Genomic DNA, 26,044 nt, shown 5'->3' with positions numbered 1-26,044 from the left:
CACAATTGAACTGGAATTTTTTAAAATATATATAAAGAATTGTATTCTGTTTATTTCAGGAGAGGTGGTGACACATCAGCAGTCAAGTTAGCTATTTTCAATCTTGAGCCCAAAACATTCACCATTACTGACCTAGTTCAACGTATTAATTCTCTGGAACTTGATATATCTTTCACATAACAACTTTTTATGCTTCCCTACAGCCATCTAATGCTCCTACACCTTATTTTATATATACTTGTTTTTTTTAATTCATATATCTTTTATATCTTCTAGTTTTTCAAAATTTGTTAGATGTTTAATGTATCCTTTATGCTTTTTTAATTACTGTAATCCACTTTCTTTATGCTGGTCTATGACCATAATAGATTTGATTTTACACTGAAGAATGGAAGACTTAAAATCCCCGTGGGAAAAAGTTACACCATACTTTGTTATTTTAGATTTTTAAAGGTTGGTGAATAAAGCTGGCTTTATAAATTGCATCAAGTTAAAATATGTTTTCCTTGGTTCCTGTTCAATATGTCGGATAAACAAAGTCACTATAGTTTTAGAACTGTGTTTTATGATTCTATGCTAACCAAAATTCTATGGCTTGTTCAATAACCCATGGCTTTTAGCACATGTGAATGCTGTCTGTATAAGGTGGCTTAAATGATCTTCCATCATGGAATTTAATTAAGGTAATTTCAAATTATGACTTACGAGATAACTGGAGTTGACTGCAATTAATTGTAGGGGGAGCCGAAAAAAATGCTATCACTCTTCAACCATATCAAAAAGGAGAGGGCAGCCTGTAATTGTGAGGCATGCTATAGTCCAATGAAGATGTGTGGACTTCAATTCTCAGTATCCCCAGTCAGTCTTGCTGGCTGGGGGGAATCTGGGAGTTGGTCCATACATCTTGAATTTACCAAGGTTCTAGTCCAATTCCATGATGTTTTGGAGACTTAATTTCTTGTGGAAATTGAGACTATTTCCTCCTGCTTTCTTAAAAGCTGGAAATCATCAATACTTTAAACGTTCAATGTCTAAGCAATAAATGATACCAGAATTGATAGACCAATGTTGAATTTATTTAGCAGCCTTTCCACGGGGAGTACAAAGAATGTTGTAGAAAAATACCAATTTGTTATTATCACGAGATGTCTGCACAGACTGGAAAAATCTGCAAATAAGCAACTACAAGTCCCACAGGGAGAAAGGGGGCCCTCTTTGCTCTTTTACCACCCATGTCTATCTTTCCATTCCTGTTGGATCCTTCTAGAAGGGCTTGTTGTTTTTGCAAATTCAAGTAAGACAGTTATTATTTTCTTCCACTGAGATCAAAGAATTGGGCTCAGATTCTGTTTTGGGGGAAAGTCAATGTGAGGCATTACTGATCATTTACTGCTGCTTTCTTAGCTTAGATTACATCATCATTAGAAGTTTTCCAGATTCCACTCACACTCTTCTTTGTTTGGAAGGGAAGGCAAGTAAATTGGAGAGTTGCTGTATTGGAATAATGCCTTGAATAGAGCACATGATTTTTGGAAAAGGAAGAAAATCAGCAGCAACTATCTTGTTTGTATAAAGTGCTCTATACTGAGTTTTGAAATATTCCACCAGGTGTATTGGCATTATTTAGATTAGGCAAAAAGGGAACAAAATAGTGCACTTTTCAAAATTGCAGTAATGTACTTTGATGAATTTTCAGATTCCAAAGCACAATTTGCAAAAATGATTCGGATTCAGTTCTTCAACTTGGAAACTTCATAAAGGTAAGCACCCAGAAGCTTCACTCCCTGAATATAGTTATACCTGGAAAGGAAACACCTGGTATTAAATATAGGCCAAACAACAACAAAACAAAACCCAAGCAATCCCAGCAAAATCTAGAATACAAGTGGAAAATCTCCATCCAGCCTATGAGCTAAATCTAGAGCTCCAACTCTGCATAATGACAGACAATATATATGCTTTACCTGTTGAGTTTCTCATTCTGAGAATGGGCTCCGTCATCAGCAGACCCAACAGGAAGCAGCATCACATTCTTGCCTGTTGCTTCTTGAAAGGTCAGTGTGACAGGAATGCTCCCTCCTTCTCGAGTCAGGTCTGGCTCCACACCAAAGACTAGGAAAAATAAAGGAGAAGGTTAAGAGCAATCTTCATTTTCTTTACCAACCCCTCTATCATACTTGGTAGCTTCCAGATCTTTTGTGCTTTCACTCTCACAGCCTAAAATAGGTTCGGCTGTGCTCCTAGATCAAGGGGTGGGGAACCTTGGCTTTTTTATGACTTGTGGACTTCAACTCCCAGAATTCCTGAGCCAGCACAAGTCATAAGTCACAAGTCATAAAAGAGCCAAGGTTCCCCACCCGTGACCTAGGACTACAGAATTTGTATATCCTGATATCTAAGTTGGGAAAAAAACATTTTCACTCGTGTACCTGCTAACCCTTTATTATCTTCCAGCTGGTTGGCACTGCAGTAACACAATACCCATCATCTGTTATCTTTTTCAAGGATCACTTTCCAGCTTGATTTTCATCAAAACTGACCGTTTTTTGCCACTGTAAAGTATCTATATTTTTATCATGACACAGGTCAAACACAAAAGGTATCTTAGATCATATTCTGATTAAGATATTGACAGAAACAATGAAAGATGTACTGACCTGTTTTCATGGCTTTTCTGCCAGCCATATAGTGGGGATGATTGAAATCTGACACCCAAGGTTTTCCACCATGGCCCAGCTTTATGCTGAATTTGTTAGGGCTGTGCAACTCAGCAAACTTTTTAGATACGTAATCTTCAACCTTTAATAATGATTAAAAACTGGTTACTTAAAACAACTAGAATAAAATTGTTGGTCAATTATGCAGAAAGTCTGTTTAAGGCTACAGTACAAATCAATTCCCTACATCTGAATAAATAAGCTGTTTCATGCACAATCATGTACTTCAATCCTTTTTTGCATATGGGCAAAGTCTGAATTACAGCCATACCAATATTTTACTTGCCTTACACTACTGCATGTATCAGGGCACATACTAATTGGCACTGAAACTAACTGCAGACTCACAGCAGTTTGCAGCCAAAGGCAGTAATTGTGGATGGGAAAAGATTTAAAAATCAAAACCTGTTTATGGGGCAGGAAACGTCCAAGTTGGGATTTTTGTATCACAAGCTGAGATGGGACCTTTTTCAATTCTGCCTACTTCTCTCACATGTAGGCTTTGGTTTAGTGCTTGAGATAACTTTACAAATCATGGATGCTACACAGCATTCATCAAAAAGTATGTGCAAAGCTGCAACTGAATTGGGAAAAAACCCAAAATGCAGTCTGCCTCCCTAATGAAGGGATTTCTAGCATAGCCCTAATCCTGGCTTCTGCTGATGTAGTTAACACGCAATGTTCTGAACTGTGATTTGAGTTTCCTTATCCATTTTCCTTGACACATACCAGCTTAGTCACAACTTCTGGAGTCATGTTTGGCACTAGTCGGATTGAAAATTTGCCAATCACTTTTCGTGGTATCACAGTTTTACAACCAGATCCAGAGAAAGCCCCCTCTATTCCATGAAGGGATAAGGATGGGTACCGCCATCTGTGCATCAAAATATTTTCCTATAAAAAACATTAAAGAGAAGAGACAAAGTCAAGCATCAATTGTCTATTGATAGCAGAATGATTCAAGGCAAAACTATAAATTATGAACATGCGGCTACCTTGGATAATGATAGAACTGGAATATTTGTATTCTCCTCTGATGGCCTAATATTAATCTAGTAAAAGAACGTGTTTTTACCTTCTGTTCTTTAGATCAATGTGCCAATATTGAACAATGTGTTTTTATCAACCAAATTTAATAATAAGTTTAAGGGTTGACCTGATTGTATATTGGTACATGATTATGCACATGGACCTCAATTTTTTCCCCTTCCTCCCACTTTTATGTCTATTTTAATCACTAAGTATGTATAATTTCTTACTGAATTTATCATACATGTAGTACTGTTTGTTAAACTTCACTAATTAAAATGCACATGCCACATCTGGCAATGGGTCCTTCAAGAAGCTACATCTTTTTCTGATTCTCAGGGTAGCTGTGCAATTCTAGGAAATAACATGGTGAAATTAATATGTCAATAAAATGCTATTATAACTTCTTGGTACCTCTTTAATTCAAATGTCTCAGTCATCCAGGTCACGGTTGTCCCAAAGGTGCTTTTTTCAGGAGGCAACTGGACTTTCTTGTTTTTTCTTTGAAGAAGTTTTTGTTTCTCATCCAAGAAGCTTCTTCAGCTCTGACTGGATGGCAGGGAATGGAAAGACTTATATTCCTTGCATCTAAAATGGCCAGCTGTCTGCAAGGAGTATAAACCCTTCCATTCCCCACCATCCAGTCAGAGCTGAAGAAGCTTCTTGGATGAGAAGCGAAACATCTTCAAAGAAAAACAAGGGAGTCCAGTTGCCTGTTTAATTCAAACACATATTTTCTTGAGACTGGGCAACTGCTGGTACTCCTCAACTTACAACCATTCATTTAGACACAGCAGCACTGAAAAATGTGACTCACAACCACACTTATGACTGTCACAGCATCCCCAGGGTCACATGATCAAAATTCAGGCAATTGGCAACTAGCATGCATTTATGATGATTGCAGCATCCCAGGGTAATGGGATTATTCCTCTGCAATCTTTCCAGCTGACTTCCAACAAGCAAAGTCAATGGGAAACGCTGGATTTGTTTAATGACCGCATGATTCACTTAATAACCATGGTAAAAAAGCTGTAAAATAGGCCATGACTCACTTAACAACCGCCTTGCTTAGCAATAGAATTCTGATCCCAGCTGTAGTTGTAAGTTGAGGGCTACCTGTGGTCCAAAAATCCAGGAAAATAGGCATTCCTCCTCTTTAAGCTGAGGGTGTAGTGTGAATGCCTGCACCAAAACATCTTTTTTTGCTTCAGATAAGAAAGAGAAAAGCACCCTTACTAGAAATAATTTAGAAATGCCTTCCAAATACACGTCCTTCCCCAATCAAAAGAGGAGTCAAATGTCTAAAACATGGATTATAATAGTCTGCGTATACAAGAGAGGAAATCTGAGATTAATAACACCATTTTATGCATGTGTCTTCAGAAGCATACCTCAGAGTTGGAAAGTAACCTTATCCCAAGTGACAAGCATGCTGATTAATCATCAAAATGAACTGACAAAACAATTATGTGGAACGCAATATAGCAGCCATTTCCGCAAATCCGGGTGTTTGAGGGGAGGGAGATGGAGAGCATAATCTTGCCAGATCCACTATCCACAGAACAGAATAAGCTTCCTCTAACCCAGTGGTTCTCAACCTTTTTAATGCTGCGACCCCCAACCGGTCGTAAGTCGAGGACTATTCAACTGGTGCAGCACCCTTTGCAGAATGGGACTTTTGGCGGGCTCAGCAGGGCAGAGACAGCCTGGACAATTCCTATTGGCTTTTGAAAGCCAATAGAATTAGACTCTATTCAAGAGAGTCTATTCTATTGGCTTTCAAAAGCCAATAGAATAAAAGGGAGTAGCACAGCTAAGGAAAAGGGGGAAAAATGGCGGACTGCGTTGTTTGGCGACCCCTGTGAAATGGTCATTCGATCCCGAATGGGGTCCCGACCCACAGGTTGAGAACCACTGCTCTAACCAGAAGCGTTTTGGATGCACAACCTAAATTTGCCAGAATTGGCTGATGATGCACAGTTAAAGATTACCAGGTTGGACAAGCCTGGTTTAGACATCCTTATACCTTACAAACACTAACCAGAGTACTCTTACTTATGAAGCGTTACACTATATAAGAGTGATGCCTCATAACATTTGTTTTTCTTGCTTACAAAGTTAACAAGAAGATCCACCCCACCTTTGTGTCATGGAGCAGTTCTGTGGCTCCGACATCTTTTGCATATTCTTTTAGGTCAAAGTCAATTTTGTCATAAAGTTGCTTTTCCTCATTTGTCAGAGGCGCCACTGTCTCATAAATGCCAGGGATGAGGATTTTTCCTGTCTTATCCACTAAGGAGCCTATAAAGAAAGAGCCATATGCTATTAAAGGCAGCCCGACAAGCTTGTTCCTCGTGATTAGTTGCTGGTATTCAAAGCTTTTTATTCCTTACTACCTATTATACTGAAATGGCAGCTGCAAAAAAAAAAAAAAAAAAAAAAGGCAAATAAGAGCTGCACCAAAGGCAGACTGGCATCTACACAAAAACTGCTAATAAAAACAAACATAGCCAACATTCCCTTTTTAGATAGGATTTAGATTTTAAAATTTTGAGATCTAAGAAATAAACACACTAACATACATGCAGAGCTACAGGGCAGTGGCTATTCTTCAGAACTGCCCTGCCTGCTGAGCGATCCATCTTATAGCCAATTCAAGCAGGGAAACCATTTGGGCCAGGCTCAGCCTGGACTCAAGGAAGATTGTTTTTTGAGCACCCTTCTTTTATAAGCCAAAGAACATGTAGTTTAGATCCCAGGCTGCATTTTTGGCTCCAAGCCTCCTCCTGGAAGACCCTCTGTAAGTTATTACAAAGTCATAATTTTAATTAAACAGAAAGAAGAACTATAATTCTTTTTCCTTTTCCCCAATTTTAGAATATAGTCAATTGTGTCCAGAGGCGGAAGCCACCAGACCTTTGCTGTAACTGCTGCCTCATAAAATTCTCTCTGTCGAATCAATTTTTTCAAGGCTTAACTTGCTGTCACCCAGCCAGATATTTCTAGTTACTAATTTCTAAGAGGCTTGAGTTTATTGCTGTGGGTGAAGATCAAGGGTTGTCTTCTGGGCAAAAAGAGATAGCAGAAATTTCCTTGGTTCGTCTGGTTTCAAAAACTTTAAAAGATACAAGAACACACACATACACACACACACACACTCCTCTTCAAACCTGACTCCTTTCTGCCTTCATTATTTGAAGGTAAGAAATATCTGACAAAACTTCAATCAATCTAAGTGTCAGTTCCTCCTCCAGGCCAATTCAGGATTATTCCAGAAGATGGAAAGGATGACCACTGGGGTAACAATCAAAGCCAAAATGTCTCTAAGCAATCGAATAATCTAGCTCTTGTGTCATGTATTCATAGCATCTTCTCAGAAAGAGCAAAGTGGGTAAAGTGGGAACAGGAGGTTGTTCCATGGCTTTTAGTGTACACATTTATGATAAGCTGACATGCCTTTGATGGGGAAGTAAAGTGCATGAAACAGAATCTGACAGTTTCATGCAAACCCTTGAAATTCTGATCTGCTCTCACCAGAGCCAGTATCAGTCTCTTGCTCATCAAACAATAAAGAAACAAACAGCAAAGATGAGAGGAAAGAACCACACTAGCAAATAAAGGGAAAAATGATTTGCCAGGCTCAGTGAAGCCAACATGCCTAATAACTGCATCATTATTATTCTATTCAAGTCTTTTCCCCCCATCTGGGCATCCCCTGATATGGGAACTTAGATTCTTAAAATATCTGGTAATGGGTATATAGACTGGGGAATTCTGGGACACGAGCCACAAATTTGGAAGGCACCTTGGTTGGGAAAAGCTAATAGAATTCAAATTTTACCTTCAACCACCTCATAAATTGAAACGACATTCAATAGGCTAATAAATCTGTGCTTTCTAGGTCCAACAATGTTGCAGTTATCTTTGTCCTTCAAGGAGATCTTTACCCTCTCCTTAAGATTCTGGTTAGTCCATCAATTGTTAACCTGGCATTATCAAAAGTTTTCAGGGAGGGTCAAGGCTATTTCTTTTTTTCCCTTAAAGCATGACCACGTTACTAACTCCTGCAATAGTTAATATGAGGGAGGCTACAAACTATGGGAGATATATTCTCATGTATCAGAAGGCAGACGGACTGGAAGATGACTATTCTTTAAAAGTTCTGGTTCTTTTTAATATACAAGGCTCCCTTAAAACAGCCCTTACCCATTAAAGCAATAAGATCAGTCATTGCTTCGTGGATCGAGCCGCCATATACACCAGAATGAAGGTCTTTGTCACTGCATTCCACCTTATAGGAAAAGATAAAAGCAAAAGCAAGGCCCATTAAGAGGCTCACCGACAGGCATTACTTACAGTACATTTCTAAGGTTAAGCTAAGCTGCTGTAGCAAGGATTTTTGCTGCAAGTCTTAGGAAGACTTGCAAACTGAATTATGGAATTATTGCTTCAGAAAACTCAACCAATTCTCAGTATCTTCTTTAGGATGAGAGCAAGGTGGGTTTTTTTTTTAAGTCAAGTATACATTTCTGCAAAGCTGCTAGTGTTGAAGTAAAGAATCAAACATCCAAAAGTATTTTGTGTGTGTGTGTGTGAGAGAGAGAGAGAGAGAAAGAGAATAACCAATAATATAATTAATAAACAAGAATGTCGTGAAAATAAGCCCCAAGGTTATAAGCCACAATGGGGTCTTCAGTGTGACAAGCACCTGGATATTGAATTTAACTGTACCTAAAACAGGAGTGGACAACTTACATCCCTAGAATCAAACAAGCTTCAATCAACTTACATATGACTTGCAACTTAATTTCAGGGCCTTTCATAGGCATTTTCCTCTGACAAGAACTATTTGGTCCTTTCAAAACAGCCCAATGGGTACGGAATAAGAGAAGAGGAAAGCAGGCCCATTCATTTTTGGCTCCAATCCTGCCCATCAGAGTGGACCTCTGCAACAGATTACTTTTGAAGAGCAATGCCCCATAACACACCAAAATGCTTCCCACCTCTGATATAAGAACTTTCCAGGAGGTTTGCATCAGTTTGAAAGACATATGGGCAGCAGTATAGACACACACCGATAACACAGTATAAATAACATTTATCTCCTTTTCAAAGAGATAACCAGTGTGCCAAAATAGTTCTTGAAACTTTGAGCACTCAGTGGTTGAGTAAGGCTAGTCCTATAAGCACATTAATGGGATGTCTTTCAGCTTAGCATGCAAAGGCCAACCTAATAATGGTTGTCATCTTAACCAGCTGTTTTATTCTTAGTTCTTTACCTCAATGAAGTAATAGCAGATGCCTCTGAGGCCATAGGTGATGCAGGGCTTCTTCTTGCCCAGCCAGTAGTTGTCAGAGATGCACACATAGTCCACGTCTTTGAAGAAAGTATCTTTTTGTTTAAAAATCAAGTCATCGAGCCCTTCAGAACCAGAATCCTCCATGCCTTCTAAGCAAAACTTGACATTGACTGGGATTTCCTAGAGGACAAAACCACAACACTGAAACAGAAGCTGGGAGTGTTAACGATTTTCAGAGTTAGAGCCAATCAAATACTTCCAAAAATCTTGGGAAGACTCCATGTTGGAGAACTCTGCTGCAGGGTCAAATTAAAACTTTCCAGTCATGCTACTGGCACTTTGTATGAACCGTTTTCTAAACAGCATGGGTGTATGTGTGTGTGGAGGGAAATTGCATTTCAAATTGAGATGCAGGAAAAGTTAAAGGAAGATTATTATTCTTTTTTGTATACTATGATCGTGAACTAAATCAGCCTTTGCATATTTCTCTGTCAGAAGAAGTTTCCCTCAAAACTAATTGTTTTCACTGAATGCAGTAATGCACATCTCTAATCCAAGTTAATAGTGCTGAGCAATGATGGAGGAAGGAACAATTTCATCCAGCATCACTTTTTTCAAAGCTCCAGCATATAGTGTCTGCCTGCTTTCTTTCTTTAGGATTGTGGAGAAAAGGAAAAAGCCTGGGGTAATATTGGTAATATTTCTGCAGAGGCCAGAACAGTTGTTCATCTGCTCCCATGGGGGCTGCAACTGGAAGGCAAAATAACGAGCACATGACTTGGGACCAGACAATAGTTTTTAATATTCTTGGACTCACTAACTGCAGCCCTTCTGTTGCACTGTAGGTTAATGAGACAGAGCAGATTCAGCCAGAGCAGATTCCCCCAAGGCTCTTATGGGTCTCCCTATAATTTGTCATACCTTAATGATAACTTACTTGTCCCAATCTGTCATATCTTAACTCCAAAACTTGTCATATCTTAACTAAAAACCTTGGCAATAAATTTTCCTTCTTCAGTTGATCCCCTTTTTGCCCTGTAATCCAAAAGATGGAACCCCTTTCAATTGGCCCCTTTCATTTGTTTGGGGTTTGAAAAACGCTAGGAGTCACTAAAAACTGTTCTTTTCCTTCACTAGGAACGGAGCAAACAAGTTGGGCATTTATCATGCTCTAGGCTTCCAAAGGAGAGAGAGAGAGAGAGAATTTCAGTAAATAAATAAATCTGCCACCACACAGAAAGCTTGCCACTAGGAAGTTGTCTAGCCACACAAACTTTCCTATGATCTGGTTACAAAACCACTTCAACCACTTTATACTGTTATCTTTCTTGATGGCTACTGTGATTTGGTACAAATGTGGAGTTTATACTTTTACCATCGTTCACAGGACTCCCAGCTTTACCTGTTTGGTTTGCTGATAAGCCTCCAGAGCATTCAGCCAAGCTAGCACTGGTCCTTTGTCATCTGTCGATCCTCGGCCATACAGCTTCCCTAAACACATTAAAGCAAGCTGCAATTAAACATAATTATCTCTACAGCCATGAGAAGCTACAGCCTGCAAAGCTCAGGTCATTTTGGCACTGTCTGCACATCTTGCAGTTCTATCTTAGCTTTAGATATTAGACCATCTTGTCTCTGATACCCGAACCAGGATGCTTTGGCATCAGGACATCCATATCCATATATGTATGCAGTATCAAATTGCTATATGTGCACTTTAATGAGGTCAGTGAGATCTTGGTTACAAACAGAACCCCTTTGTCACAACACCTTACTTTTAAGCCAAAGAGAAGTGGTCTTTTGGAGTCTGAGAATTGCCCTTAACACTTGGGGAAGGGAAGCCTGCAACAGAAGGAGGTAATGCAAAGATTTCATCATATACAGAAAGAAACAAGGTCCTAATTTTTAAAGGGATAAATTGTATAAAGATTGTTAAAAACCTACACATTCCTACTTCTCCTTTTAAAGCAAGATGTCTCTGCTATGTACACATTCAGCATTGTGAAGATCAAAAGACCTGCTGGTGCACAAACTTTGTTCAGCGTCAAGTCCACTTTAATGCCCCCATGGCCATTTGCAATTTAAAAAATCCATTAATGAAAAGGATTCTTATACCTGAGCTAAGCCCTTCGAACAGTTAGAAAGACAGAGCTACACATTACACCAGAGACAGATTACTGAGCTTCGTCTTAGCAACCATGCATCTAAACTGAATTGCAAGGAGAGGATTTTCCACAATCCACTTTCTTAAGTCTTAAAAGCCTTATTTGAATTTAATGACAAACCACCATGTAACATTTCACTGCTCAAGAAAAAAAAAAGCATATTAGTTGGAAAGGTTTCTATTTAGCATAATGCTTGCTTGCAAAGATAAACATTTGCTTAGTCAACAGCATTTGACCTGAAATCATAAACTTATCTATTACTAGAACAAATAGAGCTGAATGAAATTGCAGTTAATTGATAAGCTTGGATAACAAGGAAGAAAGCCAAGGTGCATACAACATTTCTCCACTGCTGAAAGTATCAAGTTCAGGGAAAACAAATTAAGGGCATGGGGTAGAAAACTGAAGTGTTATCCTACATGATCAAGATGCCAGTTAGCTTAATATGACCTTCTTCAGAATACTCTATTCCATCCCTAATTTTAATTTTTGGCCCAATATGCTACATCACCACAATGCTAGAGAGTTTGCGCTCCTACAATCCGCTTCAGTTTATTTTATTTTTTTAAATATTTTCTCTCTAGTATAAGAGCAGTGACACACAATCTTTGTCAGGCTTTTAAGATTCTGGTGTTCTACTCTGCAACAATGAAGTAGAACATCAGTAGTCCTTGTGGAGTCTGTCTGCTGACTTGGCCTTCCTCAAAAGGCTGACCAGCTGGCAGATCATTTTAGCTACAGCAATAGAACTTACTCTCCTGACAAAAGTGCATGGATGGAATAACCAAAACAGGACAGCTGAGAACGGAAAGTGGACAGTACAAACAAGTTTTTTTTTTTGCAAAATCTTGATTATGCGTAATTTTTCCATTACCAACTGTAATATTTTTTATTAATCCTACTGGACGCAAAAAAAATTTCATCCACATCTCAAAAGAAAGGAGAAGGAAGTGAAAACTTCAACTTCTGTTATTTTCAATCGGCAAGTTTAAGAAGACTGAGAATTACAGAAGCTAGTCTACTGAAGAGGGTTGAATTGGCTGCTAAGTTATGACATATGGCAGACTTTCCCAGTTGTAGCACATTATCAGCAGGGAACTTAATATGGAGGGGCTACAGATACCAATGTGACCTCCCTTGCCCACCCTTAGCAGGTTTTTTTTACAACTATTCATACCCATAACTACAGCTGTCTTATGAATGAGAAAAATCCCATTCACCACCATGGCAGCCCTTACATGCTTTCCAAGTTCCAGTATGAATATAAAGACTGGAAATCCCTGAGGATAATGCCCCCCAAAATCTATAACTCCAATGAAAAGATGCAGCTTATTGGACTATAATTACTTTTGTATTTTCTGCTGTGTGAATTTTCCTTTTTCATCCCAAGTTGAACACGTGTAGAAGAATTAACCCAGTTATATAAAACTGCTCTAAAATCTTTTTGGTTGCCCATGCTCAACATTTATTACAAGCCTACATATGCCAGGCCACCAAGCAAATTTATCTAAGTTTGTTTGGAAAGAAGTCACAGTGTGCTAAAGAGATACTTAACCTTTAAGATTATGGCTTAGTACTTAACCTTTAAAATTTGGACTTGAAATGGCCTTCCAGATGTCCCAGTGCAACAACTCCAACGAGCACAGATAATGATAAAGGAGTCTGGATGCTGTTCTTTAGCAGCATTTGGATAATCATAAATAGACCACCTATACTTTCTAAAAGTTAAGCAGCTACTGTGCACATTATATCCAATTTTCAGAGAGACAAGAATCATTGCCTTAAGATTAAGGCTATAGAAATCATTTAAGTAAAGAAATAAATTATTTAAATAAACACAAATAAGACAGCCTTGTCTCTGGTTTTTGTATCTTCTGTCGCAAGTAGTTTGGGCAAAGAGTAAACAGAGAACTCAATTCAAAAAACTAACTGAAAGCAACAACATGAGAGCAGCTTCAAAATTTACTCCCAAGATTTGACATATAGAAGCACATGTCAGGTATGGACAAGACTTACCTTCTCTTTCTGTCAAAACAAAGGGTTCGCTGTCCCACCCATCCTCTAAAGCTGCAGGTTGCACATCCAAATGGCCATAGACACAAACAGTTTTTTTGCAAGGATCTGAGCCGAGTTTGCCCAGAATTATTGGAGGTAGAGGAATTGTTTTATCCTTAGACAACTGTAATATAGAAACACTAGGTGTCAGTGTAGAGCTATTTGAGAAATAGCTATTTGTAAAACTATTTTGTACTGTATAATATTTACTGTAAAGCACGAGTTCTCAACCTTGGCAACTTTAAGACTTGTGGACTTCAATTCCCAGAATTCCTCAGCCAGCTTTGCTTTGCTTTGAATTCTGGGAGTTGAAGTCCACAAGTCTTAAAGTTGCCAAGGTTGAGAACCCCTGCTGTACAGGGTAAAATGAGAAAGTTTTGGCATGGGGTTGTAACTCATAGCACACGTACATGTTCCCAAAATTTTTTACATGACTTCGGGGTGCTGTCTTTTCAAATTTGTAAGAGGGGCAAAAGGAGGAGCATCAATCTTGGCACACATTCTTTAAAATAGGGGTGTCAAACTCACGTGACGTGTCATGACGTACCGTGACTTTTTTCCCCTTGCCGGAGCTGGGGTGGGTGCAACTTCCAACTGCAGGCCGGCAGTTTAACACCCCTGCTTTAAAATGTCTACAAACTCAATGTTATTTTTTCTCACCTGAAGGATGGGTTAAGGAGAAAATTGGGTTTCTTAAAGCTGAGTAATGTGTGAGGCAGACTTCATTTCTTCAAACCCACACAAAATACAAAGAAAAGGCTGGTCCTTCCCAATCCAATGATGTCAAGACCACACTTTTTTTTTTAGTATAGCTTCCCTTTGTTTAAGACAAGAAAAAAGTGCAGAACATGCTAACAGTATCATTGTCTTGGATCCTAAGTATTGGCTTAGCCTGGTTATCAAGGAACAGAGATATTATTTCTGAAGGCAGAGTCACTAAGAAATACGTGGAAGTCTCATTCCTATTGAAAACTACATCTTCTAGAGACAAAAAGATTAGAAAGAGAAAAATTAATCTTTTGTCTCTTAAACAAGACAATGATTCATTTTACTAATAGTATGTCAGAGAGAGAGGGAGGGAGGGAGGAGAGAGAGAGAGAGAGAGAGGGAGGGAGGGAGGGAGGGAGGGAGGGAGGGAGGGAGAAACCATCAATTCCTTCTTCTTTCTCTTTCATCATTTGTTTGTGTGGTCAAAAAAAAAAAAACCCGCTTAGTCCATTAAATCTTCCCCAAACTGGTGTCTTCATTTGTTTGTGTGGTCAAAAAAAAACAAACCCGCTTAGTCCATTAAATCTTCCCCAAACTGGTGTCTTCTACCTGTGTAGCCATCCCAGCCATCTGAAGTTCATCCAGGGTAGGGAAGTCTAATCTAGAGACTCTGGTCAGGAGCAAGGGCCAGGGAATTGTGCCATAAAAGCCTTAAGAGAGAGACCACCCTTAGCCACATCACGATAATGCTCCACCGCCAATATGCTGACTTAAACACTGGCAGAAACAAAAACTGGGCTTGTCCTCAGAGGGGAAAGATAGATTTTACCCAGCAGAACAGGTTGAACTTGGGAGTTTGAAGAACAGATACTTCATTTCGAAGAGAAACTGCCTACAAGTGCACACCTGTCTGTCTGTCTGTCTGCCTACCGAAACTGCTTAATTAGCTCAGGCTCAAGAGAGGACAGGATGGCAGCACAAAGATAGACAGGGCAGATCACACCCTGTCATTGACAAGACCAGGAAGGGCAGTATTTTTGCCCCCACAAGCTGCAGCATATTCTGGGTCCCAAGCTAGAGGAGTCTTCCCCCTCTCTTTACTATGTCCGTAAAGAGACTTTCCCCTTTTGAACTGCAAATTCCAGCATGCAGACTTCTCTCCACACTTTCACAAATACAAATACAAACTCTCCCTCACTGCTAAATGCAAAGGCCTCTTCCTATCCCCACTGTGCACTTCTCCATCTAGAGGCACGGAGAGCAGAAAGAAAGCTAGTTGCCACCTGAATATGACTATCTAAAAACAGTACAACTCCAGACGATTTCAGCAGAGTTCCAAAACAAACAGGCAGACTATGTTAAGTTAAGCAACTTTGGTCCTATATAGTTCTTGGATGGAGACCATCAGGAAATCCTAGGGATATAGATTGGACTTTAGACTGGAAGGTCAAAAGTGTGTGCTGGAAGAACACAAAGGCAAACCATTTTTATACTGAGCTATATTACATGTCACAAGTTGAGCTCAATTGGATGGAATCTTTTATTTTTTTACTTATGAGTAGTAACTTTTTCTGCTCTCCCAACACTTCCTTGATAAGGACCCTTCTTCTTACCCTCTGCTCTCCGATATCTATCAGTTCAGTTGTGCCGCCAAGCCGTTCAATGTCCTTTGCAGCAACTTCCATCATCCGTCTGATTTCGTCTCTCTTTTCCGGCCATGCTGACACACTCTGTATCGCAACCCACTGAGCTAGTCGCTATTCACAAGCAGTTTAGAAAACAGCAAGCATGATGGGGAAGAAGGGGGGGGGGGGAAACAGTGAATGAGGTCATCTTCTTCGGCTATTATTTTAGTGGATATAGATTCATTAAGAAAAATTACAAACATTCTGTAATGAATACAGAAAGCCAAAATTTTCTTTTGTTTATTGTAACAAAGGCTAATGTTTACAAATCACAATCAGCAAGAATACCTACTGACTGTTAAATATAGGGGAGGCTTCAGGCAGGCCCTGTCCATCAAGGAATTCCAGCTGGTGGGGACAGAAGGGCCTTCTCTGCTGTGGCTCCTGCCTTTTAGAACATCTTACTCACTGAGGTGAGATCGGCTTCCACCCTTCTGCAAGAGCCTGAAGACCTGGCTCTGTGAGATGGCTTGGAACCCCGATGGGGGAGCATCACACTGGAGGTGATTGATAACTTAAGATCCCACCTCCTCTCCTGTGTATGCTTCTCCCTCCATACCCATCTTTTAACTTATAATTTTAATTTTTGATTGTAGTTCCATTTTTATTGTTCTAGAAATAGTTATCTTATGGTTTTAATGCTTTTAACACTGTGAGCCACTCAGAATCGCTTCGATATGGGATGGGTGGCGAATAAATTTAATAAATAAATAAACATTGAAGCAGAATTGTAGCAGTTTCTACACTCAGCTAACCTTGAGCCCAATAACGGCATATTTCAACACAGTCCCCTTAGCTAAACTAGCAAACAATTTTGGTCCCAGGGACCAAGTAAGAGAAAGGCTGTTCCTACAATAAAAGTTGTTTCATGGTCCAGAAGAATAGTTGTAACTCTTAGTTATGAGTCTAAAAAATTGCAACTGAGGCAAAATAAGATTCTATTCTTTTATCAAAGTGAAGTTACAGCTCCAGAAATGAACCTTCCAAATAGATTTCCGTTATGGTCATAATACAAAATCCTATTCCTCCTATTCTTCAGCCCTCCATACACATCAGCAATCTTTTACAGCTGGGTTCACACCAAGGGCTGACTACCTTGTTCACCCTTAAGACTTGCAGGAGTGATTCTTTTAAAGATGTTCCAGCTGCTAGGTCAGACATGTCAAACTCGCAACGTCACATGACGTCGCACAATGTATTGGGACTGTTTTGCCATTGCCGGCAATGGGGTGGGCGCAGCTTCTGCGTGATGCGTCTGGCAGTTTGACAACCCTCCACTCTCTGACTTACAGTAACTCTTATGTAAAAGACATCACATCCACTATTAGTCTGAAGCAGCATGGTGTCATCAGAAAATGTGGTGAAGAACAGCTTTTCCAGCAGATAAAGTGAGCTATCTTATTGTCTTCTTTCTAAATGATGTTCCATTTTGGCTAGAAATTTCCATCTCACTCCCCATAAAAGAGTTTCAAAACTGAAAAAAGCTCCATTTTTTAAATTCTTTGCTTAATACCTTTGATGCTGCCATGAAATTTAGCCTCAGGTCCTTTAATTCAGGGGTCCCCCAAGCCCTGGGCTGGACCCATTAGTAGGCCATGGCCTATTCGGAATTGGGCCGCATGAATGGTTGGCCAGTGTGTGTGTGTGTGTGTGTGTGTGTGTGTGTGTGTGTGTGTGTGTGTGTGTGTGTATGTGTGTGTGTGTGTGTGTCTGTATGTGTGCAGCTTGTGCAAGCGGTGGCCCTGTTCCCCTCTTCACCCCAGTCGGGCTGCCAAGCCGCAATGGTTGGGGAATGCTGCTTTAATTTGTTCTTGGCCCCACTAACTTTGAGAGTGGATTAATTACATCTCCAACACATCTCCAGAGTCACAGGATTATACCATAATAACTAATGAGAGAATTGAGTGGCTCTCCAAAGGAAAGTCCAGAGTTAAATCTTATTCTAAGCCTACAAAAGATTTGGAAGAAGTAGAGTAACTTTTCTTTTATGTTATCAACTAAGGTTAGCTGAGAACTGCTTTGTCATGACTATTCCATACCCACTGTTCAAGGTAGAAACAGTATAGTTACACAATCTTGCAATCTCAAAGAAAGAGTTTATGTCCTGGAAAGGACTACATACCTCCACATAAAGGTCTTGATGGTTGTCCACATATTTAAAAAGAGATTCCAGAGCAGATGCCATTTTCTGATTAAAATACTGTGACTGGGAAATCTAAAGAGTGGGTTTTTAAAAAAATGAGAGAGAGGAAAAAGAATTTTAAGCTCTTGCAACAGACTATCTCGCTTGGGATTCTTCCTTTTTAATGTTCTATATTCTGCCTAGCTCAGCAGATTTAGCAAAATCATGAGGACTCACTAAAGGCGAATCCTGTGAGTAATGCCACAAGTCTTGTGACAGGAAAAAGCAATACAAAGAAAGTCATTAGCTGTTGATTTTAAAGGCTTACAGATCTGCAGTTTCAATGGTAATCAAGAGGAGGTAGAAAAGAGAATTTGCACAAAGGCCATCCTGTTTATTGTCTTTGCAGATCCTACTCAAAACCCAGCTCTATTTCCCTCTGGCAGCTGAACTAATCTAACCTAATCAGAGCTTGAACTCTGGGATGACCTGGATGAAGGTCACTGATTAGTAGCACTGTCTGCTCTGGACAGGAATGTTCTCATCCTGATGGAACAGACTCAGTTTGCTCCTGGATTCATTATTGTGGCTGGAGGCTCAAGTGATCTTGGTAAGTGATTCTTACCACTCCCAGGTAAAGTCAACATGGCCATGGTGATTCATGCAAGAGAAACATTAAGATCCAAGGGCTGCACCGTGTTCAAATTATGAAAAAATCTAGTTCCACAAAAATGTGATGGGAGTCCACAAGAAGGGTAAAAATGTAGCCAATTTTCCATTACTAGAATTTTGCTAGTCAAATGTGATAGCCACTTTGGTGTAGTGGTGGAGGTGCTGGCCTAGACATCCAGAGACTGTGAGATCTAAACCTTCCTTCAGCATAAAAGCTCCGTTTGAATTTGGGCTAGCCCAGGGGTAGGCAACCCAAAACACTCAAAGAGCCACTTGGACCCATTTCCCACCGAAGACAAAACACTGGGAGCCGCAAAACCCTTTTGATATCTAAAATGAAGATAACACTGCATATATCCTTTTTTACCTTTAATATATATATATATATATCATAAAGGTAAAACAGGATATATGCAGTGTTATCTTCATTTTAGATGACAAAAGAGTCTCTCTCTCTCTGTCTCTCTCCCTTCCTCCCTTTCCCTCTCCCTCTTTCTGCCTTTGGTCTGCCAGTCCTCTTCCCCTGCTCTTTTTTTCTCTCTCTCTCTTTCCTCTCTCTCTCTCTCCCTCCCTCCCTCTCTCTCTCTTTCTCTCCCCCCCACCGTCTCTCCCTCTCTCCGATCTGCTGCTCACCTGGCAAGCTGGCTTCAAGATGTTCTCCAACAAGCTCAGGGGTAGGCAACCTTGGCCTTTTTATGACTCATGGACTTCAACTCCCAGAATTCCTGAGTCAGCATAGCTGGGTTAGCTAGCTCTCTCCTGCCCTTCCTGTTTCCTGCTTCCTGCAGAGATGCAGCAAAGGGAGGAGCCCCGCCCAAAAAGCTTTTCAGCTTGTCGGAGAACACTGTGAGTCTACTCTGTTTTACACACACACACACACACACACACACACACACACAGAGAGAGAGAGAGAGAGAGAAGCAAGGACGCGCAAGTGCCTCTCTCTGTCTCTGTCTCTCTCTGCAAATGGCAGAGGAGGCTGGGAGCCACAGGGGAAGGCTCAAAGAGCCACATGCGGCTCCAGAGCCGCAGGTTGCTGACCTGTGGGCTAGCCTTTCTCTCTTAGCCCAACTCATCCCACAAGGTTGTTGTGGAGAACCCTGGAAGCAGGTACACTAGGTATGTTCACTACCTGGTCTTATATTTTAAAGATGGGATAAAATATAGTAAGAGTAACAACATCCTGTTTGGCAGATATAAAAACATCACACTTTTTGACACAGAAACAATTTCAGAATGTTTTTAACATTAGGCAATAAAGAATTATATTTCACACTTCAGGTTTAAACTACTTTAATAAGTTTTTAATAAGAGCATCTTCAAACTAACTGTCTGCAATTAGCATTCCTTCACTGCTTGGCTGATACCTACATCAGTTTGCAAGGCTTTACACAGATGGGTTGCAGGAAAAGATAGTCATAGTATCAGATATTTGAAAGACATTCTTTTTAATTGTTCAGAAGTAAATGTTGCTGAATTCAATAGGACTTTCTCTTTATTTATATTTCAGCCTTTGCAGCAACAACAACAAAAACTTCTTCAGAATCTAGGCCTTTTACTATTTCACAGCCTCACAATGTTGTTTCAATGATAAAATAAGAAAGAGGAACTGCCTGGAGGAAAAAAATGAATTTGCACTTGCAGGAAATCTATGAAAAAGAACTGTGTGTGTGTTTGTGTGTGCACGTACACACACACACACACACATTAAATTATATAATTTAATTTTATGTGCTGCTAACCACCTCCACAGGTGAGTCATTAATACACAGAGGTGTGTGGCTGTGCCTGCCTTTTTCAGTTCCTTTCACTTCAGAAAAGTGGGGTACACTTAAGATGAACATGCTATCTAGAATCCCAGTGCTACCAGATCCAGACCGCAAAAATCTAGATGATCAGTAAAATGATCCAGATATGCTAGTCCTCTAGAAACTAAAGAATAGAATAGAATAGAATAGAATAGAATAGAACAGAACAGAACCTTAGAGGTCTTCTAGTCCAGCCCCCTGCTAAAGCAGGAGAACCTATACCATTTCAGGCAAGAAATGGGACGTCTTTCAAGCACATCTTAACACTGTGAAAATATTAACATATAAATATGAATCAACTCAATAAAGCACAGTGTAATGGTTTCACTTTAATAAATGCAAACTTAAACAAAAACAGCAAAAGTTTTTTAATTATCAGTATAGAACAAGAAAGTCTTTTTTTATACTAAATGTGACCTGATTTCAGATCTCTTAGCTTTAAAGAACAAAAGCTTAGTTTTTTTTAGTGCACATTCAACTAACAGATTTAAAGATAAAATATATATTTTATCTTTTATGCAAGATGAAGGATTTATCATTGAAGATTACAAACTATAATTGGCCATGCTGGTCTAATGTGAGTTGGTAGAAATATCCAACTTCCCTATGACTGAGAGAAAATAACTGGCTGAAAGTCATTCAGCCAGTTTCCATGGACTGAGGCTTCCAGTCCACCTTAACCACTATATCACACTGCCTCTCAGCCAGATGTTAGCTGCAGTTTCACAGACCTGCTTTTAAGGACCCTGCCCTAGATTATCAATGCATTCTCCTTAAAAGCAATTCTTCTACATTTGTTGATTGTCACTAGTATAACAAATAAACAAATGTACTGTTTACCCCTCAGAGAAGAAAGAACTGATAGGCACCTATTTTTTCAGATAGATAAGAGAGCACAGTCATCCCCTCATCAGATGTGGTGTTAGGCTATATGCTATCTGATGAAGAAGAATATTTGTAGCTCAGATAGTACTATAAGGGGTCCTTGGTGCTCTCTGAGCTTGTTTGTTTTCTTGCAGATGTTTCATTACCTTAACTAGGTAACACCATCAGTGCCAGTAAGTGCTCTTTGCTTGTCAGTCTGCATATATAAACTGGCAGCAAAACAGCTTACTAGCACTGATGTTATCTAGTTAGGTTAATAAAACATCTGCAAGAAAACAAGCAAGCTCAGAGAGCACCAAGGACCCCTTATAGTACTATCTGATTTTTAAACCAGGATTACATGGCATTTAGGGATCTTAAATCCAACCGCAGGGGAGGGGCGGGGAGAGCTTCAGTTGATAGCAGGAAATAAAAAAAGTCCTTTTTTTCTCATGACCACATAAGCCGTAAAGAAAACAAGGGCCCTGGTTCGGTCCTTCCCTCCTGACTTGCAACTCTCAAGCAAAAGGCAGAAACGACGGAGGTGAGGGAAGGTGCGGTTGCAGCTAAAGGACCAAGCTGCACGAAGCGAATTTCAGCTTCCTCCTACTCACCTTGCGGTTTAGGGTTGGCTTCCAGTGCCGCGGGCAGAAGCCACGACCAAGGAAAGCCTTACAAGCTCTAGAGAAGGTGAGCGCTACAGCCATGGCGGACCCTGCCCGGCGGATGCAGAAGGCCCGGGCGTGGGGGGGGGGGAGAGGGGGGCTTGGCGGGTACTGAAGAGAGGCAAATCCCCAGCGGCTCCTCCTGGCTGCCTCCCCTTATGGGAAAATGGGAGCGAGCGGGAAGCAGCCGGGGTGCCGGCAAACTTTGCCAACTTGGCAATGAAGGGGCCAAGCAAGATGGGAATAGGACGCCGACATCTACGGCCGGCGCCCACCTTTCTTTTCCTTCGCCCTTGGCATTCGCGGGCGATGGGTCTGCTACTTACCGTACGTTGTCCCCACGCAGGTGGACCAAGCCCTCGGGTAGTGGGTATTTCTTAGCGGAAAGATCAGAAAGGGCGAAAGAGCACCCAGCGTGGAGCTTAAAGCCTCTTGCTAAGGCCGCCCCTTTGGAATTGCGCGAAGGCCAATCAGCGGCCTCCAAACCACTCGGCTTGGCACTATTGGTCGCCATGTACGAAGGAACCCAGGAAGTGAAGGGAGGCGTGGATGAATGAAGGGAGAACGAAGAGCGAAACTTGAGAGTCAACCAGCCAAAGGGGCTGTAATTATAGCTGTGAGTCTTTCAAAGCGAGGCTCTCCTTTGAAGGGAAGGAGCCCCCTGCGCTAGCTAGGATCGTCTTATACCGCTGGCGGTTGAATAAATATAATCCTGATAATATAGAAAGTGTCAAAAGCGTTTCAATCCTATAATTTGATTTAGTTTACTTTATAATGTTTTAAACTGTTATCATCGAGGCGAAAAATGCTAAACTCTGTTCAGAAAAGAGGCTTATGCTAAAAAGAAAAACATCAGCTTTGTAAATATATGCTGCTTAGTGTTCTTTAAATAGCTAAAGAATATGCTAATTATTCTGAAAATCAGAGAAAGCAGTGTGAAAAATTAAGACTCAGAATACAGCTTGGGTTTGTTTGTTTTTGACCTCCTGGACCTTTCGAAAACTGAAGATTTTTTGCCTGTGTTTATGCAAACTTCTCTATACCTCGTTCCTTATGTGTTTTTCAACACATAATACCATATCTTAACCATTGTATGATTTAAATTTAAAGCTTTGGGTTTTAGTGAGGGTCACAACTCCCTGCAGAGTTGCCAGATGCTTGAGAAGAGGATCATAAAATGTATGCAAGCCCTAGTGTAAGTTTTGATAGGGCTCTTTCTTTCACAAAGTGATTGATCTCAGGCAAAACAGGAAGCAAAATCCAGAGTAAGTTCTGGGGATGCTCCATTTCACCTCCATAGTCTCACCTCCAGGATTTGTCTACTCACAACTGTCAACTCCTCCAGCTTGCAATATAAAGTTTGGATTACTCAGGTAAAGCAGGGGAAGCCAAGCTTGTTGGATCTAGCCATCTCTCAATACTATCTGCCAATCACAGCAATTTTATTTATTATACTGCTTTTGGTCACAATTTACTTATTTAGCTTTACTGGGGGAGTCACGCAAATTATTTTAGCAGATTGCAATCTCCCCATGTTGGAAATACAAATAGTAGAAATAGCCTGGAACAACTATTTAACCACTTATATCATTGTGGGAATGGAATACATTAGTACAGAGGTCTTCAAACTTGGCCCTTTTATGATTTGTGGACTTCAACTCCCAGCCAGTTTTGCTGGCTGAGGAATTCTGGGAGTTGAAGTCCATAAGTCATAAAAGGGCCAGGTTTGAAGACCCCTGCATTAGTGCAAGAATGCAACAGCAGTCTGGAAGGTAAGGAAAAACCATTGTCCCAGGTTGAGAAAAAAAATAAACTTCAGTGGCTGAAATAGCACTAATGGTTACCAATCTCTGGTAGGAGGCTACAGTAAAAGAACAAGATTTAATACTATAGTAACTATGAATTATTGTGTAGTCAGTTCAACAGCTCACTAAAATGAATGGCCTCTTGAGGCTGACAGTCTTCAATTTCCAACAATTTTGATGATGAAGGAACTTTCAGACGAGAAAAAAAAACCTCCTACCCTTTACATAATGGATACACCTCTGCCCAGAATCCTAATAATGAAAAATAATGACTGTAGCATTATTATATTTAATGTATAATTAAATAGATTAATGGCCTTCACTGTGTTGATGGTGTTGGCTTAGGTGTTGCTTAGGTGGCTTCAGAAGACAATTGGAAGACTCATAAAAGATACATCTACTAAGGATGACATGTAGTCCACCCTTTCCCATAGCCTGATTTCAGAACACTAACACTTTTCAGAAAAATAGCAACAAAAGAGTGTTTAGGGGATTTTTTTTTTTAAGGCACTGAGAAAAGAGTGGATAAAGTAGATTTTCGACCTGATTTACCAGGATCCCATGTTAATTTTTTTCCTGCTCATTAGTCCTGTTTATAATAGGGATGTGGTTCACATATTGCAATGATTGAATTTGCACAACACCATAAATCAAAATAAAACAGAAACATGACTTAGCAGGAGGAGTTTCCAGGCTAAGGAAAATCTAATTCAATAATTTCCTTTCCATTCTTCCCCTACTTTAAACAATCAGACAATCAGTAATCTATAGTCATGTTTAACATGGCAACAATCAGATCTTGTATCTTAAATATTCGAAACAAAGAAAGGATTGGTCCACTGTGCTCTGCCATAATTTGCCTAATATTGTTGGCTGACTGAATTTGTTTTTCCACTAAGCTAGAAACGGTGGTTTTCAAATTGCATTAGTGTGGTTTCCATGTCCAGCTTAATATTTTGACATACTATCATGTAAAATGGTTGTGAGTCAGTAATTATATATTACAATAGGTCATTATTGAAAATAAAAAAAACAAAACTTCATTGTGTGATAACTAGAAGAGGCCAGAAGATGGCTTCTTATATCTGCAATGAAAACTAACTAAAAATTGTTAAAATTTACTCCTTGAACTGAACTGTTTGTATTTAAACTTATTCCAACAAAAGCCCCTGCTTTAAAATCTATCTTATTAAAACCCATCAACATTATTCACACAGGCTGGTCCATATGATCTCATCTCTTGGAGCCATAGGATTAGCTACATTTTTCCTCTAGAGCAAGCAAAAGGAGAAGGTTGATGGAATTGTGAAAAGCCAACCAGATTTTTAAAAGGGCTTGGATGGATTATTTTGTGGAAACCTAAATACTCGAAAGGTCATTCTGTTGTGTAGTGAAGATGGCTTTTAATACCATCCTCACTCAGCCTTCAATAATCTGTTCCCATTCAGTTCATTTAGTAACCCAAACATTCTGCTTTTCCAAACATTCTAATGATCACATTTATCCCCTATTCCAAAGTTATTCAGGTGTGTATTTTATATTGATTTTAGAGGTTACATTGCTTACATGGATTGTTCAGTAAAATACACATTTGAAAATTCTCCAACTTCTGAATCCGAGAATGAAGAAGATACCTAGGTTTATTACAACTGAAATTATTTTTAGAAAGCTCTGCACAAACAGGCAACATTTAGGAATGCTATCACCACCATTATTACTAATAGCTATAAATTCTTGATTTGCAGTATTGCTAGAAAATGATTCTTATTCAGGAAGAAGGCAAATTAGCACAATAAAGATAGAGCTTGTAGTACACAGGTGGTATGTTCAAGCAGTTGTCAGCCTTATGATGTTTCAATTTGGCTGTGAGAAATCAGAAATATTTAGATGGTAAAATGCATCAAAAGCTGCCTCCCAGTGCATTTGTAAAAGTTGTATATATTTCCTCTAGGTGTGGGAAAAGGTTAATATATTCCAAATACAAGTTAAGAGAAAGAACAAATTTTTAAAGACCCGCATATATAGCATTTTGAACAGTTAGATCAACTGACCTAACTGTTCTCATTCCAAATGCCAGCTGCCTTGTTGCATGAGCTAATTGTTACATTTCAGGAAAAGGCCATTTTTTAGAGAGTGTCCCCCCCCCAAAAGGCCATTAATTTTTAAAATTCTGACAATCTCAATTTCATTAGCAACTGATTGTTGACTGTGCAACACAACACAGTCAGAAAACAGATGGAGAGTAGATATTTTTAATTTGTATGACAAATTTCTGCTTTACTGTCATGCCAGCTGTCATTTTGGCCACAAGGATGTGTGCCAAGCAGCAAAATTGAAGAGCAAGCTAATATAAAAGACTACTTCTTTGATCAGGAAGACAAAGACAGCTTTGAAGAATGGAATTCAAAAACTACATGTCTCCTAGATTCATGTTGTTCTGGACCAT

The 26,044-nt window shown here is 39.7% G+C and overlaps 2 protein-coding genes across 4 annotated transcripts in view; one reads left to right on the top strand and one right to left on the bottom strand.

Annotated features, from left to right (window-relative positions):
- Window positions 1–1,054: 1,054 nt before the first annotated feature.
- CNDP2 (carnosine dipeptidase 2) lies at window positions 1,055–22,261 on the bottom strand. Of its 2 annotated transcripts, none has more exons than XM_039334390.1 (12): window positions 22,120–22,261; window positions 17,785–17,877; window positions 15,591–15,734; window positions 13,231–13,393; window positions 10,452–10,540; window positions 9,029–9,229; window positions 7,956–8,040; window positions 5,890–6,050; window positions 3,447–3,611; window positions 2,658–2,799; window positions 1,965–2,112; window positions 1,055–1,800 (listed from the first exon to the last, which is right to left on the bottom strand). In XM_039334390.1, exons 2-12 carry the CDS (start codon window positions 17,845–17,847, stop codon window positions 1,731–1,733), a joined length of 1,431 nt encoding a protein of 476 aa, XP_039190324.1. In that variant the 5' UTR covers window positions 17,848–17,877; window positions 22,120–22,261; the 3' UTR covers window positions 1,055–1,730. The 2 variants fall into 2 exon arrangements, with proteins under 2 accessions (XP_039190324.1, XP_039190323.1); XM_039334389.1 differs by lacking the exon at window positions 22,120–22,261 and adding an exon at window positions 21,743–21,850.
- DIPK1C (divergent protein kinase domain 1C) overlaps window positions 21,483–26,044 on the top strand; it is a 27,640-nt gene continuing 23,078 nt past the window's right edge. For both annotated transcript variants that reach the window (XM_039334394.1, XM_039334393.1), the window contains exon 1: window positions 21,483–21,818. The gene's annotated coding sequence lies outside the window, so the exon portion shown is untranslated. The remainder of the gene's footprint in view (window positions 21,819–26,044) is intronic.

This window comes from Crotalus tigris, unplaced genomic scaffold (assembly GCF_016545835.1).
Source record: "Crotalus tigris isolate CLP2741 ecotype Arizona unplaced genomic scaffold, ASM1654583v1 scf7180000017630.2799268, whole genome shotgun sequence".
In the NCBI taxonomy this organism is placed as follows: domain Eukaryota; kingdom Metazoa; phylum Chordata; class Lepidosauria; order Squamata; family Viperidae; genus Crotalus; species Crotalus tigris.
Note: the sequence above shows the minus strand (reverse complement) of the source record. Positions and strands in the feature narration are given on the sequence as shown.

Excerpts from the sequence above, each read along its gene's own strand:
- CNDP2 (XM_039334389.1), bottom strand. The coding sequence starts at position 21,835 with ATGGCTGTAGCGCTCACCTTCTCTAGAGCTTGTAAGGCTTTCCTTGGT. Across the intron at positions 2,113-2,657 it reads CAGAAAAGCCATGAAAACAG|TCTTTGGTGTGGAGCCAGAC; the intron begins GTCAGTACATCT and ends TATTTTTCCTAG. Across the intron at positions 1,801-1,964 it reads CAGAATGAGAAACTCAACAG|GTATAACTATATTCAGGGAG; the intron begins GTAAAGCATATA and ends TTTCCTTTCCAG.